We start from the raw sequence: 15550 nt of genomic DNA on the forward strand, positions 1-15550 counted from the left end.
ATGTGCTACTATTTTATCTTAATCAGGAAACAATGTAGCATACACTGCAAATTAATAATTATAGTTTTATGCAACTACCTTCTTTATGATAGAAGTCCCCAAATCATATGAATCTGATTTGATATGATAATGAATTTAGAATTCTTGGCTTAGTAGATTAATTAGACTGTCATTTCCAGTTTCAGCCAGGGATTGCATATTATTATTTATGGGGCCTTATGAAAATGAAGGTTATAATTAAGTTTTTTTGTGTTCACATATAATTGTCTTGGTATATTATTGTATATTGATGAAGCAAATTTAAAATTACTTAATGCTTAAATATACTTAATATTTTATTTCATAAAGTAGACTTTTCTAGGAGGCCAGGGTGGGTGGATCACTCGAGATCAGGAGTTTAAGAGAAGCCTGGCCGACATGGTGAAACCTGGTCTCTACTAAAAAATACAAAAATTAGCTGGGTGTCATGGTGCACGCCTGTAATGCCAGCAACTTGGGAGGCTGAGGCATGAGAATTGCTTGAACCCAGGAGGCAGAGGTTACAGTGAACAGAAATCGTGCCACTGCACTCCAGTCTGGGCGACAGAGTGAGACTCCTCAAAAAAAAGACTTCATAATTAAATACTTAAAGAGTCTTAAAGGTCAGAGAAATTTGTATGATTTCAATTCTTTTAACTGTGCTAAGGTTTTTTTTGTTTGTTTGTTTGTTTTATTTTTTGAGATGGAGTCTCTCTGTGTTGCCCAGGCTAGAGTGCAGTGGCGCAATCTGGGCTCACTGCAAGCCCCACCTCCCAGGTTCACGCCATTCTCCTGCCTCAGCCTCCCGAGTAACTGGGACTACAGGCTCCCACCACCACGCCCAGCTAATTTTTTTGTATATTTAGTAGAGATGGGGTTTCACCATATTAGCCAGGGTGGTCTCGATGTCCTGACCTTGTGATCCGCCCGCCTCAGTCTTCCAAAGTGCTGGGATTACAGGCATGAGCCACCGCGCCCGGCCAACTTTACTAAGGCTTTATATCCCAGGAGCCTATGAAAATAATGTGTGTTCTGCAATTCTTAGGTGACGTTTTCTATTAATGTCAGTGAGATCCAGTTGGTTGATAACATTTCTGTTCTGTATTCTTGTTGATTTTTCTGCCTGCTAGTTTGAGAAAAGAGTTGAAATTCACAGCTACACTTACGGATTTGTGTTTTTCTCCTTTCATTTCTCAGTGTTTACTTCATTAATAGTTTGTAGAATGTATTAATAGTTTGAAGGGCTGTTGTTATATAGGATTGTTGTGTTTTCTTGGCAAATTTACCTTTTATTATTATATCATATCCCTCTTAATCCCCGGTAAGTTTTATATCTTCTCTAATGACTTTTTTCTTTTATTATTATTTTTAATTGATACATAACTACATATTTACGGGGCATATTGTGATAATTCAATACATGGATACAGTGTGTAATGATCAAATAAGGGTAATTAGCATATCCATTACCCCATTCATTTATCTATATAGCTATTTGAAATACAATAAATGGTTGTGAATTATAGTTACCTATAGCGCTGTAGAACAGTGGAACTTAATCCTCCTATCTAGCTGTACTTTGTATCTGTTAAGCAACCTTTGGCAGTTCCCTACTCCTACTCTTTCTCCACCTCTAGTAGCTACTGTTCTACTCTCTACTTCTACGAAATCAGCTTTTTTGTAGCTTCCACGTATGAGTGAGAACATGCAGAATTTATCTTTCTGTGCATGGCTTATTTCACTTAACAAAATGTCTTCCAAGTTCATCTGTGTTGCTGCAAATGGTAGCACTTCATTCTTTTTCATGATTAAGTAGTATTCTATTGTATGTGTATATATGTGTACACATACACACCATGTTTTCTTGTTTTCTTTATCCATTCATCTGTTCATGGACACTTACTCAAGACACTCAGAAGTCTTTGTCTGATGTTAACATAGCCACGCTACCTTTCTTTTGATAAAAAGTGTTTGTATGGCATACCTTTGTCCATCTTTTTGCTTTTAACCTACGTATATTGTTATATTTGAAGTGAGATTCTTGTAGACAGCATAAAGTTTGGATTTAGTCCTACCATTATTTGTTTTGTGTTTGCAGCCTCTGTTTTTCATTCCTGTTTCCGTTTTTCTGCTTTCTTTTGGGTTATTTGGACTTTTTTTTTTTTTTTTTTTTTTTTTTAGCATTTCCTTTTAATCTATTATTTCAAGTCTTAGAGCAGTACTTCTTAGTAGTGGCTTATGGTGGTGGTGGTGATTTTGTCTCCCAAAACACATTTGGCAGTGTCTGGAGACTCTTGGTTGGGGAGTGCTATAGGCATCTAATGTGTAGAGGCCCAGATGCTGCACACAGTCTACAGTGTACAGAACAGTACTCCCACAACAAGTAATTACCCAACATTAATAGTGCTGAAGTTGAGAAACCTTTCTCTAGGTAATACGATGTATCTCCTCCTACTAGAACTAGCAGACTTCTCTTGGAGCTCCCTTTCAGCATTTATGCTCATTTCCAGGTTTGAGGCTGGGTTGAAACCAGACTAGGGATGCCTGAGGGGAAAAATGGGTAAACTCACCACAAGTTCAGCGGTACTTTAAATTCCTATCTTCCCTGATCTTCCTGCCAGAGTCCTCAAAATAGCTGCCCCATGTATTCCATCCCAGTTTTATAGCTGTATTAAATGGGAAGATTGGGGTTGCACGTACTTAGTTCATCTTGTCCAGAACTTAACATTGTAAATATCTTCTTCTCATCTCTCTGTTAACTCTGTCTTTGGTGTCTGTAGTTGAAGAGAAATCCTTAATTTTAATGTAATGATATCCATTAAATGTTTGCCTTGTGTTTTCTTTTTGGGAATTTGCCTCAATAATTTTTCACCCTAAATTCTGAGAGTATCCTACATTTAAAAAAATTTAGAGTTTAACCTTCCACATTTGAGTCTTTTGTTGTCATCATGGAGTTTACCTTTATATCAAGTATGTGGTATGAACCCAGATTTATTTTTCTCTAAATAGTGGGTCCATATTTTTAATATTGCCTATAAAAATGTGATATTCCTCAATGATTATCAAAGAATTTAAATTACACTAAGTTTCCATATATATGTGATCTATTTCTAGACCCTCTCTTATGTATCATTGGTCAGTTGGTCTGTTCTTATACCCACCCATTCCACATTTTTTAGTGTTAGGGCTTTGTAGTGTATCTTAATATCTAGTAGAATGAATCTCTAATCTTGATTCTTCTTTTCAGAGTTTTCTGGGTCTTTATGGATCTTTATTCTTCCATAAAAACTTTAGAATCAATTTGTCAGAATGCTAGAATTATGGTTGGAATTGCATTAGATGCAAAGACTCATTTGCGAGAATTGAATTTTAATATTAAATCATTTCATCCATGAATGTGGTTTGTCTCTTTAATCCTTGTGGTCTTTTATGTCCTTTAAAATAATTTTTAAATATTCCCTTTTAAAATCTTGAGCATTCTTGCTTGAGTCAATTCCTAGATGGTTTTAGTATTTGTTAGTAAATACTGTGACTGATAACATGTCTAATTTTTTTAGTTATTACTGGTAGGAAATAATGTCGTAAGTACTCTTGTATCTAAAAACCCTGGTGATTTTTCAAAATTGGGATGGGAGATTGCCTAGGTTATGTAATATAAAACATGACCACCTAATTTTGTCCTTTCAGCATGGCATGGCATTGGAAAGTTTCTTTAAAAGGTGATGTGCGCAGGTAGATGTGCTAAAATATGTCTTGCACAATCGTCTTATCCTCTTTCTTATAACATGTTAATATAAGCCAGTGACATAGAATGATTAATTATGATAGAGACAATTATGGGATTAATTCTGATTGGGATGCTTTAATAAAATAGTGAGGTTTTAACCTACCCTGTAAGGTTAAGACTTCCTAAGGCAGAATAGTGGATTTCAGTCAGGTAAAATAGCAAGTCAAACATCCAGAGGCATAAAAATGTATCCTGCTGCATCATTAATATCACTCCTTTTCCTCTGCACTCTGATGACTCCCTCCAAGTATTCTGTAACAGTTAATGTTGAAATGTACTGTACTTTCTGTCAATAGTTACATACAGGGCTACTTGTCTATTAAGACACCCCCTAGATATCATCTTATACATCTTAACTTCTTCCATTCAGACCTGGTTGTTGGCTGTATTCCATATTACTTCAAATTCCTTAATTTCCTCTCTCTCCGCCTCCCTCCCCCCAACCCCTACATGCTGGAGTGTGATCACGGCTCAAGTCATCCTCCCACCTCAGCCTCCTAAGGAGCTGGGACTACAGGCATATAGCACTCCACCTGGTTAATTTTTTATTTTTTGTAGAGACAAGGTCTTGCTATGTTGCCCAAGCTTGTCTCAAAATCCTGGTCTCAAGCACTCCTCTTGCCTTGGCCTCCCAAAGTGCTAGGATTACAGGAGTGAGCCACTGTGCCCAGCTGTGTGTGTGTGCGCACGCGTGTGTGTGTGTGTGTGTGATGGAGTCTCACTCTTTTTTTTTTGTTTTTTGTTTCTGTGACATGGAGTCTCACTCTGTTGCCCAGGCTGGAGTGCAGTAGCACGATCTCGGCCCCGTCCTCTGGGTTTAAGTGATTCTCCTGCATCAGCCTTCCAAGTAGCTGGGATTACAGGTGCGCGCCACCACGCCCAGCTACTTCTTTGTATTCTTAGTAGAGACGGGGTTTCACTATGTTGGCCAGGCTGGTCTTGAACTCCTGACCTTAAGTAATTTGCCCGCCTTGACCTCCCAAAGTGCTGGGATTACAGGTGTGAGCCACCATGCCCAGCTTATTTTTTTCTATGTATTGCCTCATTGCTAAATTTCCTAGAGCTGTAAAGATATCTTTGCATGATTCTTTTAAAAAATTTTTAGGTATGTAAAAAGGGAAGAAATATAAGCATAGATTTGTAGGGAAAGAGTTTATATTTTGAGGGATGCATCTCCGGCTTATCCCAAGATTAGAATTTCCATACAGGTGTAACTGATAAATAGTTGTGGTATTTGATTAACACCCCCCCAATTTTTTCTTAAACAGATCATATCTGAAGATATTAGTGAGCTACAAAAGAATCAAACTACATCTGTAGCCAAAATTGCGCAATACAAGAGGAAACTCATGGATCTTTCCCATAGAACTTTACAGGTAGTAATTTGGATTTTTTTCCCCCAGTGTTTATAAGGCTGTGTATGTGAAATAATGTACTAAATATGGATTTTTTAAATAGAAAAAAAAGACTAAAATAATAATGTGAAACTAGAAGTACTGAATTCTTTCAGTAGAACTTTGAAATTGGAAAACAGGTCTCATAGGGTTGAGTGAGGAGAATAAAAATATCCTAAAGTTCATATTTTAGTGAGAATTTGAGGGAAAGCAGTGAAGAAATAAAGTATCTTAGTGCAAGGGAAGCTTCTGTGAGATTATCGATGTCTCATAAATTTCATAAAATAGTTCAGAAAATTTTTTATTTTGAGTGCTAGAAAAAGGAGTGTAACCATAATGGTCGAAAAACAACAATAGAATTTACAAATTAACAAGAGGAATTAAAAGAATAATAACAACTGAAATTATAAACTATCATGAAAAGAGAAATATTACATACCAGTACCAATGGGAAACAGCTGTGAGATTATCGATGTCTCATAAATTTCATAAAATAGTTCAGAAAATTTTTTATTTTGAGTGCTAGAAAAAGGAGTGTAACCATAATGGTCGAAAAACAACAATAGAATTTACAAATTAACAAGAGGAATTAAAAGAATAATAACAACTGAAATTATAAACTATCATGGAAAGAGAAATATTACATACCAGTACCAATGGGAAACAGCCAAATCTGTACTCAGAGGAAAATTTACAGTCATAAAAAATCTCATTTTAAAAGATCAAATGTGAAAAATAAAGGAACTGAGTACTCAAATTAGAAAAGGAATATCAAGATAAGCCAAAAGAAACTAAAAAGAAAGAAAGATAAATGTGAAATTAGTGAAAAACTAAAAAATGTAATAGTGGAAAGAATAAATTGTAAAACTGTTTCTTCGAAAAGACCATTAAAATTACTAAGCATCTCATCAACTAGAAGAAGGGAAAAGCAGAGCAAAAGACACAAAATTGGTAGTGAGAAAAGAGGCATCACCATAGATACACAAAACAGAATAAGAAGATACTGCATGGGCCGGGCACGGTGGCTCACGCCTGTAATCCTAGCACTTTGGGAGGCCGAGGTGAGTGGATTGCCTGAGCTCAGGAGTTCAAGACCAGCCTGGGCAACACAGTGAAACCCCATCTCAACTAAAATACAAAAAAATTAGCCACGCATGGTTGCTTGCACCTGTAATCCCAGTTACTCGGGAGGCTGAGACACGAGAATTGCTTGAACCCGGGAGGTAGAGGTTGCAGTGAGCCGAGATTATGCCACTGCACTCCAGCCTAGGTGACAGAGCAAGACTCCATCTCAGAAAAAAGGAAAAAAAAAAAAAAAAAAAAAAAAGATACTGCATGTACTTTAGGGTAACAAATCTGGAACTCAGAGGAAGTTTTATTTTGATTTTTCTATGAAAATGAAAATTACCAAAATTAATCTACAGAGAAGTAAAAAAAAAAAAAACCACAGAAGCAATTGGAAAAATGAAAGATGAAACATGAAAAAGGCCTCAAGGACAGATAGTTTCATTGCCAAATTTTGTCTAACCACAAAAGAGCTAATTCCAGTGTTATTTTAATTATTCTAGACAAATGAGGAATAATGTATATAGCTTCCTTATTTGTTCTTTTTTCACAGCTTGAGATAATTTGCATACCATACTATTTACTCATTTAAAGTGTACAGTTCAATGGCTTTTAGTATATTCAGAGACTTGTATAACCATTATTACCACAATCAATTTTAGAACATTTCCATCACCCTACAAACAAATCCCATACCCATTGTCAGTCACTTCCCCATTTCACTGCAAATCTTCCCCATTTCACCGCAAGTCCTGTGCAACCAGTTTTGCCCTATGGATTTGCCTGTTCTGGAAACCTCATATAAATGGAATCATAATGATATTTGGTCTTTTGTGACTGGCTTCTTTTGTTTAGCATAATGTTTTCAAAGTTCATCTGTGTTGTACCATGTAATAGTACTTCAGGTACTAATAAATGATGATTATTCATTTATTGCTGAATATTCCATCGTATGGCTAAACCACATTTTACTCGATTGATGGACATTTTGGTGGTTCTGCTTTTTGGCTATTATGAATAATATTGCTATTAAAATTTATTTACAAGTGTTTGTGTGCACATATACTTCTATTTCTCTTGGGTGTAAACCTAGGAGTGAAATTGCTGTGTCATATGCACACTGTGTTTAACTTTTTGAGGAAATACCAAACTGTTTTCCAAAGCAGCTGTACCATTTTACATTTCTGTTTGTAGCATCTGAAAAGAAATTATAAAGTTGTTTTAAAGAGATGCAAGTTATGCTAAGTGAAAAAAGCCAGACTTAAAGGCTATGTAAGGCGTGATTCTATTTATATAACATTATACAAAAGAAAATTAGGGGCAGATAACAGATTAGTAGTTGCCAGGGACTATAGATGAGGAGAGAAGTGTGACTACAAGGGGCTTGGGGTGATGGAAATATTATGTACCTTAATCATGGTGATGGTTACACAACTGTATGTATTTGCAAGATTCATAGAACTGAACACCTAAAACAGATTAATTGTCGTATGTGGAGTATACCTCAAATCAGACTTGAAAACCACATTCTAAATGAAGTATAAGCAAAGAGAATCCAGCTATTTATCAATTTCTTAAAAAATATGCTATGACCAAGTAAAGTTTATTTCAGGAATGCAGGGTTGGTTTTAATAACAGGACATCTGTCAACATGACTTATTATAGCAACACATTAAGGGAAAATATATAATAGAAACTATAACCAAAAATGAATAGCAAATACTCAAAAAGGCAAAACACTAAAATTGCATTTAGAAACTAGATACGGACACCCAATATTATCATCATTATTCGTTGCTGTCTTGGAGGTTTTCATAAATAAAACAAGCAAAGAAATAATATAAACATTGGGAAAATGATTCAGTGTTCTCTTTTTGCTGATATGATTGTATTTCTGGAAAACCCAAGGGAATAAACCATAGAATTAATGTAGTAAGCCGGCTAGATATAAAAGTACAAAAATCAACTTTTCTTTTTACTATCTGGAAATAGGAAAATGTTCCATTCACTATGGTGACAAAACCGTAAAATACTTAGGAATATATTTATGAGGAAAGTATAGGTATTTACAAATAAACTATATTCTTAGATGAGAATACTTAATATCCACTTTACAAAATTAAAAATGAATTACAGCTTTTTAAAAATTGATTAAGCTGGGTGTGATGACATGGTGCCTATAGTCACAGCTACTCAGAGGGCTGAGGCAGGAGAATCACTTGAGCCAAGGAGTTCGAGGCTGTAGTGAGCTATGATTGTGCCTATGAATAGCCACTGCACTCTGTTGCCTGGGCAACATAGGGAGACCCTGTCTCTAAAAGGATAAATGTTTGAGACTAGCTTGTTCAGGAACAAAAAAGAAATAGTGAACAGGGACTTCTTTACCAGATTTCAAAACCTATTTTAAACCTCTTGTAATTGAATCAATATAGTATCTGCATGAAATTGGACAGAAACATACATGGAACAGAATAGGGAATTTATAAATAGATGATAGTGTGCTGACAATGTAATATATGGTAAAAGTGGTATTTCAATTCAGTGGGTTTATTTAATAAATAATGCTGGAGTATAACTATACATAAGGAAGAAAATAAAATTAGACCATTGCATCATATAAAAATAAAGTGGACTGAAGACTTAACGAAACTTTCAAAGCTGTATGTACAACCTGGGATTTGAGAGACATTTGATCAGAAAGCTAGAAACTATAAACCAACGTTGGCCATATAAAAAATAGTGTATAGCAAAACATACCAGAAGCCATTTGTCAATAGTCATGTGATAGAATTTAGGAAAAGGGAATTTTGCAAACAGCACTGATTTTAGATTTGGTGTTCATATTCATATTATACAAAGAGATCCTATAATTTGACAATAAAACCCAATTGAAATTTGGGCAAAAGATGTGTAAAGGCAGTTCACAGAAAAAGCAAATGCAAAATAGTTTAGTCATTAAAAGATGGTCCCTTCAATTTACTAGGAATCTGGGAATTGCAGATTAAAGAAAAAAAATGAGATCCCGGCTGGGCACAGTGGCTCACGCCTGTAATCCCAGCACTTTGGGAGGCCGAGGCGGGTGGATCATGAGGTCAGGAGTTCAAGACCAGCCTGGCCAAGATGGTGAAACCCCGTCTCTACTAAAAATACAAAAATTAGCAGGGCATGGTGGCGCGTGCCTGTAATCCCAGCTGCTTGGGAGGCTGAGGCAGAGAATTGCTTGAACCCAGAAAGTGGAGGTTGCAGTGAGTCAGGATCACGCCACTGCGCTCCAGCTTGGGTGACAGAGTGAAACTCCATCTCAAAAAAAAAAAAAAAAAAAAAAATCCTTTTACACTCATCAGGTTGGGAAAAATTTAAACAACCACCACCTGTACTTGACAGGAGTGTGGGGAAAGGGTATTCTGATGTGGGGCCTATGAATCTAAATCATTAGGATCTTTTGGGAAAGCAATCTAGCAGCTTACTCTAAAACTCAGCCTCATTGTTAAAGATCTATACCAGTTAAATCTATGCACAAAAATGTTTATTACAGCATTGTAGTGTCAAAGCTACAAAATGTTTATTAAAGCATTGATTATAGAGTCAAAGCTACAAAAATGTTTATCATGGCATTGTTTGTAGTGTGAAAACAAAATGTATATGCATCAAGACAGTAATGATTGATTATTGGTTAATAACACATTAAAAAAGCATACAGCCATTAAAAATAACAAATTAGAGCTATACTTAAGGAATTTCATGAGATTTTGATAATAAAATTATAATTTTAATTTGTAGTAAAATTTAATGATTAATTTTGATGATAAAATTTTGTTAATTATATATAATCCATTTTTTAAAATTTAGATGAGTAAAAAGCAGTCGGTCTGTGTGTGTGTTTATGAAAAATATATGGTTATAGGAGTATGGCTGAGAGTATGGAGGGACTTGCACTGTTTTTAACTGAGTAAGCTGGGCTTGGAGAGTAGCAGCAAACCAAGAGTCTGCATTTAGAGGCCACTGCTTTAGACCCTTTCTCGCGATGTATTGTTAAATTGAAAAGAAAGAGAAGCGGCCTGGCACAGTGGCCCACGCCTGTAATCCCAGTATTTTGAGAGGCTGAGGCAGAAGGATCATTTGAGTTTAAGAGTTCAAGACTAGCCTGGGCAACATCGAGAGACCTCATCTCTACTAAAAAAAAAAGAAAGCAAAAAGAAAAAAAATTAGCCAGGCATGATAGTGAGCACCTGTAATTCCAGCTACTTGGGAGACTGAGGTGGGAGGATTGCTTGAGTCCAGGGGATCGATGCTGCATTGAGCTATGTTGTGCCACACTCCTCCAGCCTGGGCAAGAAAGCGAGGTCGTCTCAGAAAAACAAAAACAACAACCAAAAAAAGGAACCATGTCACAGAGTGATACATACTGTTTAGTTTTATTTTGGATCTGTGTGTGTGCGCTCTCTCTGTATGAGCAAGGAGAAAGGTACAGGGGAATGAAAATCAGTTAGCACTATTTGTCTTGGGAGTATGAGAGAAAATTTGTCTTTTACGTTCTCGTATTGTTTCTTAACGCTTTTGTAATCTCAAAAAAAATCCAAGAAATAATTTTTAGACATAAATATTATAGACTCATCTTTAAAGAACTCTTTCTTTAGAAAGGCTGTGAGTAAATGTCTGAAACGGGTATTATGTTGCCTATTTTTTTGTACTGCTTTTAAGCCATACCATAGTTTTTTTATTTGTTTGTTTATTTTTTGAGATGGAGTCTCGCTCTGTGGCCCAGGCTGGAGTGCAGTGGCGCGATCTCAGCTCACTGCAAGCTCCACCTCCTGGGTTTTCCGCCATTCTCCTGCCTCAGCCTCCCGGGTAGCTGGGACTACAGGCGTGCACCACCTCGCCCGGCTAATTTTTTGTATATTTAGTAGAGACGGGGTTTCGTCGTGTTAGCCAGGATGGTCCCAATCTCCTGACCTCGTGATCCGCCCGCCTTGGCCTCCCAAAGTGCTGGGATTACAGGTGTGAGCCACAGCACCTGGCCAAGCCATACCATAGTTTTAAAATTGTTGGCTGGGCAAAGTGGTTCACACCTGTAAACCCAGCACTCTGGGAGGCCAAGGCTGGAGGATCACTTAATTAAGCCCAGGACTAGCCTGGGCCACATAGTGAGACCCCCTACAAAAAATTTTAAAAATTAACCAGGTGCAGTGGTGCACACCTGTGGTCCCAGCTACTCAGGAGCTGAGGCAGGAGGATCGCTTGAGCCCCAGAGGTCAAGGATCCAGTGAGCTGTGTTTACACCACTGCACTTCAACCTCAGAGACAGAACAAGACCCTGTCTCAAAAAAAAAAACGAAGTGTACATCAGTGTATGTGATAACTTTTGCCCAGTTAAAATGGACAGAAACATAATTCAAATCCTGAACTGTTAAACCCTACTGTTCATTTTCAGCTGATTTCTTTCAACAACTAATTGTAATACTACTACTTGCATAACTAAAAAGAGATGATTCTATTGTTATTGGTGGTTTTTATTTGTATAGGTCCTAATCAAACAGGAAATTCAAAGGAAGAGTGGTTATGCCATTCAGGCTGATGAAGAGCAGTTGCGAGTTCAGCTGGATACAATTCAGGGTGAACTAAATGCACCTACTCAGTTCAAGGTAACCACGTCTAAGACCATAATGCTAAAGTTTGTTTCAGGTGGATCTGCAGACAAAAAGTTATGTAGCCTTCAAGCAGGAATTTTGTATACTTGTGTTTGTTATCTCCAATTAGAACTTCCTTTCTAAAGTAAACTCAGTCATGGTTCTTTTGGCTAGTATTAGTGTTTCAACTATAATGTACAGAGAGAGAAATAGAAATTTTTAATAGATGGTTTTGAAACCATCCTTAGAAAACATTCTCTTTTACAAGTCTTTATTGGCAGTTGTCATTTGACTCAGTCTTAACTTTTAGGGTCGACTAAATGAATTGATGTCTCAAATCAGGATGCAGAATCATTTTGGAGCAGTCAGATCTGAAGAAAGGTATTACATAGATGCAGATCTGTTACGAGAAATCAAGCAGGTAAGTGTTGTATGAGGGTGTATTATTTAAACTGTGAGCTCACCACTTCACACCTATTAGGATGGTTGTTATCCTAATAAAGAAAAGTGTTGGTGAGAATGTGGAGAAATTGGAACTTTCTTGCAGTGTTGGTAAAATGGTTCAGCCTCTATGAAAAACAGTGTAGTGTTTACTCAAAAAATTAAAGATAGAATTACGATACAATCTCTCAGGTCTACTTATGGATATATACCCAAGTACGTTGGAAGCAGGGACCCAAAACGTATTTGTACACCCATGTTCATAGATCATTATTCACAATAGCCAAAATGTGGTGGTAACCCAAGAGTCAATCAAGGAATAGAGAAACAAAATGTAGTATATATACACACAGTGGAATATTATTCAGCCTTGAAAAAAGAAGGAAATTCTGACACACGCTACAGTGCAATTTGACCTTGAAGAAGTTGTGTTTCATGAAATAAGCCACTCGTAAAAGGGCAAATATTTATGATTTCACTTGTGAAAAGTACCTAGTAGTTCAATTAATAGAGAGTAGAAAGGTGGTTGCCAGGGTGTGAGGGGAGGAGGGGATGGGAGGAACTTAATTGGTACAGAATTTCAACTTGAGATGATGAAAAGTTCTGAACAAAATGGATAGTGTTGATTATTGCACAACAGCATAAGTATACTTAATGCCACTGAACTGTATACTTAAAAATAGTTACAGGCAAAATTTTATGGTGAGCCTGTTTTGCCACAATTTTAAAAAGGTGAAGTATCCCTCTCCTCACCAAAAAGATGAATTTAAAAGGTAATAGAGACACTACAGTTTACTAGACCTTGCTCCTTAAAGTGTAGGCAGTAACCGCACCTGGAAGGTCATTAAAAATGCAAAATTTCAGTCCTTACTCCAGATGTATTCAATCTGCATTTTATCAAGATCATAGAATGATTTGTATGCACTTTAAAGTTTGAGAAGCAACTGCTTTAGATAATACCTTCCCTGCCTATATGTCACACGTAAGTTATAAACATGTTGTTATTGATCTATCCCCTAAGCCCTCAGGAGATCTGGATGGAGGTAGGTTGAGGTGGCCAGAACCTCCAGCCACTCTTCTCGGGTTTTCACCTTGTGTGAAAAAGTTGGGAAACACTGCTTTGGCTTATTTTCATTAGTATAAATGCAGATTGGTTTAATGAAAATGAACAGTTGTATCTAAAGAAAATATATGAAGATGATGAACTTTGTGGAGCATACTAGGTAGCTAATGACTGTTGGCATGGCCCTGAGGATTTTAGATTAAGGTTATAAATGTCATCAACAAATCCAATTTTATTATATGCTTTAGAATGGATATGGCTGGTTTTATGTAACCAAAAACTAGTTTGGCTTCTAGATTCTTGGACATTACACAACCAATTATATTCCATTGTTTTAAGTATTTGCAATAAATTAACAGATTCCAGTATATTGTAATAGTTGTAGGTTGATATATGCAATAAAACTGAATAATTTAAACACTTGTCTTTTTTAAAATGATGAGCAGTGTATTGTTCAGGGATTGAATCATGGTTCACCATCTACTTTATGACCTTGGGTAGGTTATTTACCTGTAGTTTCTTTAACTGTGGATATGATAATGGTACCCCAAAGGGTGCTCAAAAGGATTTTAAATGAGTTGAACAAGTGAATACCAGTACTCACTATTAAAACAGCACCTTAACCCATAAGGAGGAGTCTTTAAAAAATGTTAGCATCTGTAGTCATCATCACCATTATCGCTATATACTTTGTACTTCAAAACATGAATATTCTCAGTTTTCAGAATGTTATTTTGTTAGTCATCTATATTTGAATACCTCCTTTGAGTTCTGTTTTATTATGCCTTTATTAAAAGTTGGTAAAAGGAAATAGCTATCTAAAAAACATTTTTGTTGGAAGATACTGTTCATTTTATATTTGTTTGATTTTATTGTTCTTTAGAGTTTGTCTTTCACTGTTAGCAAAAGATGTAGTACAAATGTTTAAATATGCATGCCCTCTATATTTAAAGCACTTACTAGGTACTGTGTTATTAGTAAAACAGTCAAAGTGGAGTCCTTTTTCCTGTGACTAGCTTGCAGTTTTAATAAATTAATACATTAATATGTTGTTTCTTAATTTGTTCTAGCATTTGAAACAACAACAGGAAGGCCTTAGCCATTTGATTAGCATCATTAAAGATGATCTAGAAGATATAAAGCTGGTCGAACATGGATTGAATGAAACCATCCACATCAGAGGTGGTGTCTTTAGTTGACAGTTCACAAACTTGTGTAAAGGTTTGTGAAATTCATCTTCTTACTGCATCAGCCCTTCCTTAAGAATGAAACCGACCACGTGGAGGGAAAAAGAAAACAATTCTCTCTTGGCTTGGTTTTTTGAGAAGTTTACTGACAAATTACTGTCCATCAAATCTGAAATACAGTCACCTCACAGCTCTTCAAAGAAAACCTTTGAAAGATTTATATCTAAAAGCTGTATTTACTTTAAAAGGAGAAGTGCATAATTACCAAAATTATATGTACTATTGTACATTTTTACAACAGCATTTTCTTGAACATCATCTGTTTAATGATTATTGTCCACTGAGCCTGTGCTCTGCTTTCCATACCAATATGAAATAATCTTTGCACATAACAGAAGAAACTATAATTACTTGGCTGTTGGAGATTTGTACTTCAGAGTATAAATGTACACCAGTTTTTCTATTTGTGAACTCATCTGTGGGAGGAGTAAAGAAAATCCAAAAGCATTTAATGTTTTTTTTTTTGTTCTATAAAGATTTGAAAATGTATTTTTATATTATTTTACTTATTTGGAATTTACAGAGCACACCTAAGCAATTAGGATATAACAAAATTAACCATTTTTGCAACCATTTTGTTTTTTAAGCCTTTTTATTTCTAAAAAGATGAAAACTTATAAATAAATTCTTAATTTGTAATTTTATAAAATTTTGTCTGGTGCTTTATTTGGCTTTTGAGGAATGACCATTTTTTGTCCACATAGGTACTAAATTAATAATCACAATTCAGGAATTTTAGTCTTAAGTCTGATTTTTCCCTCCTAGGGATTTTTGTCAGTGCTGATATAATCAGCACAATTTGATTAGGGTATGGCAAATAAAACTTACTTCAGATATCATCTAGTATTAAGAATTCCCTAATACGTCATTAATATTTGAAATACTAGAAAATCTGAGTTAAACAGATT

The 15550-nt window shown here is 35.8% G+C and overlaps 1 protein-coding gene across 4 annotated transcripts in view; it reads left to right on the forward strand.

Moving 5' to 3' along the window:
- NUP54 (nucleoporin 54) overlaps window positions 1-15291 on the forward strand; it is a 33150-nt gene extending 17859 nt beyond the window's left edge. For all 4 annotated transcript variants that reach the window (XR_012434856.1, XR_012434857.1, XM_005555006.4 and 1 more), the window contains 4 exons: window positions 5074-5181; window positions 11787-11906; window positions 12202-12312; window positions 14466-15291. Coding sequence is in view for 2 of the 4 variants with exons in the window: in XM_005555006.4 (XP_005555063.1) it covers window positions 5074-5181; window positions 11787-11906; window positions 12202-12312; window positions 14466-14594 (468 nt within the window). In the remaining 2 variants the exon portion in view is untranslated. The remainder of the gene's footprint in view (window positions 1-5073; window positions 5182-11786; window positions 11907-12201; window positions 12313-14465) is intronic.
- Window positions 15292-15550: the final 259 nt, after the last annotated feature.

This window comes from Macaca fascicularis, chromosome 5 (assembly GCF_037993035.2).
Source record: "Macaca fascicularis isolate 582-1 chromosome 5, T2T-MFA8v1.1".
Lineage (NCBI taxonomy): Eukaryota > Metazoa > Chordata > Mammalia > Primates > Cercopithecidae > Macaca > Macaca fascicularis.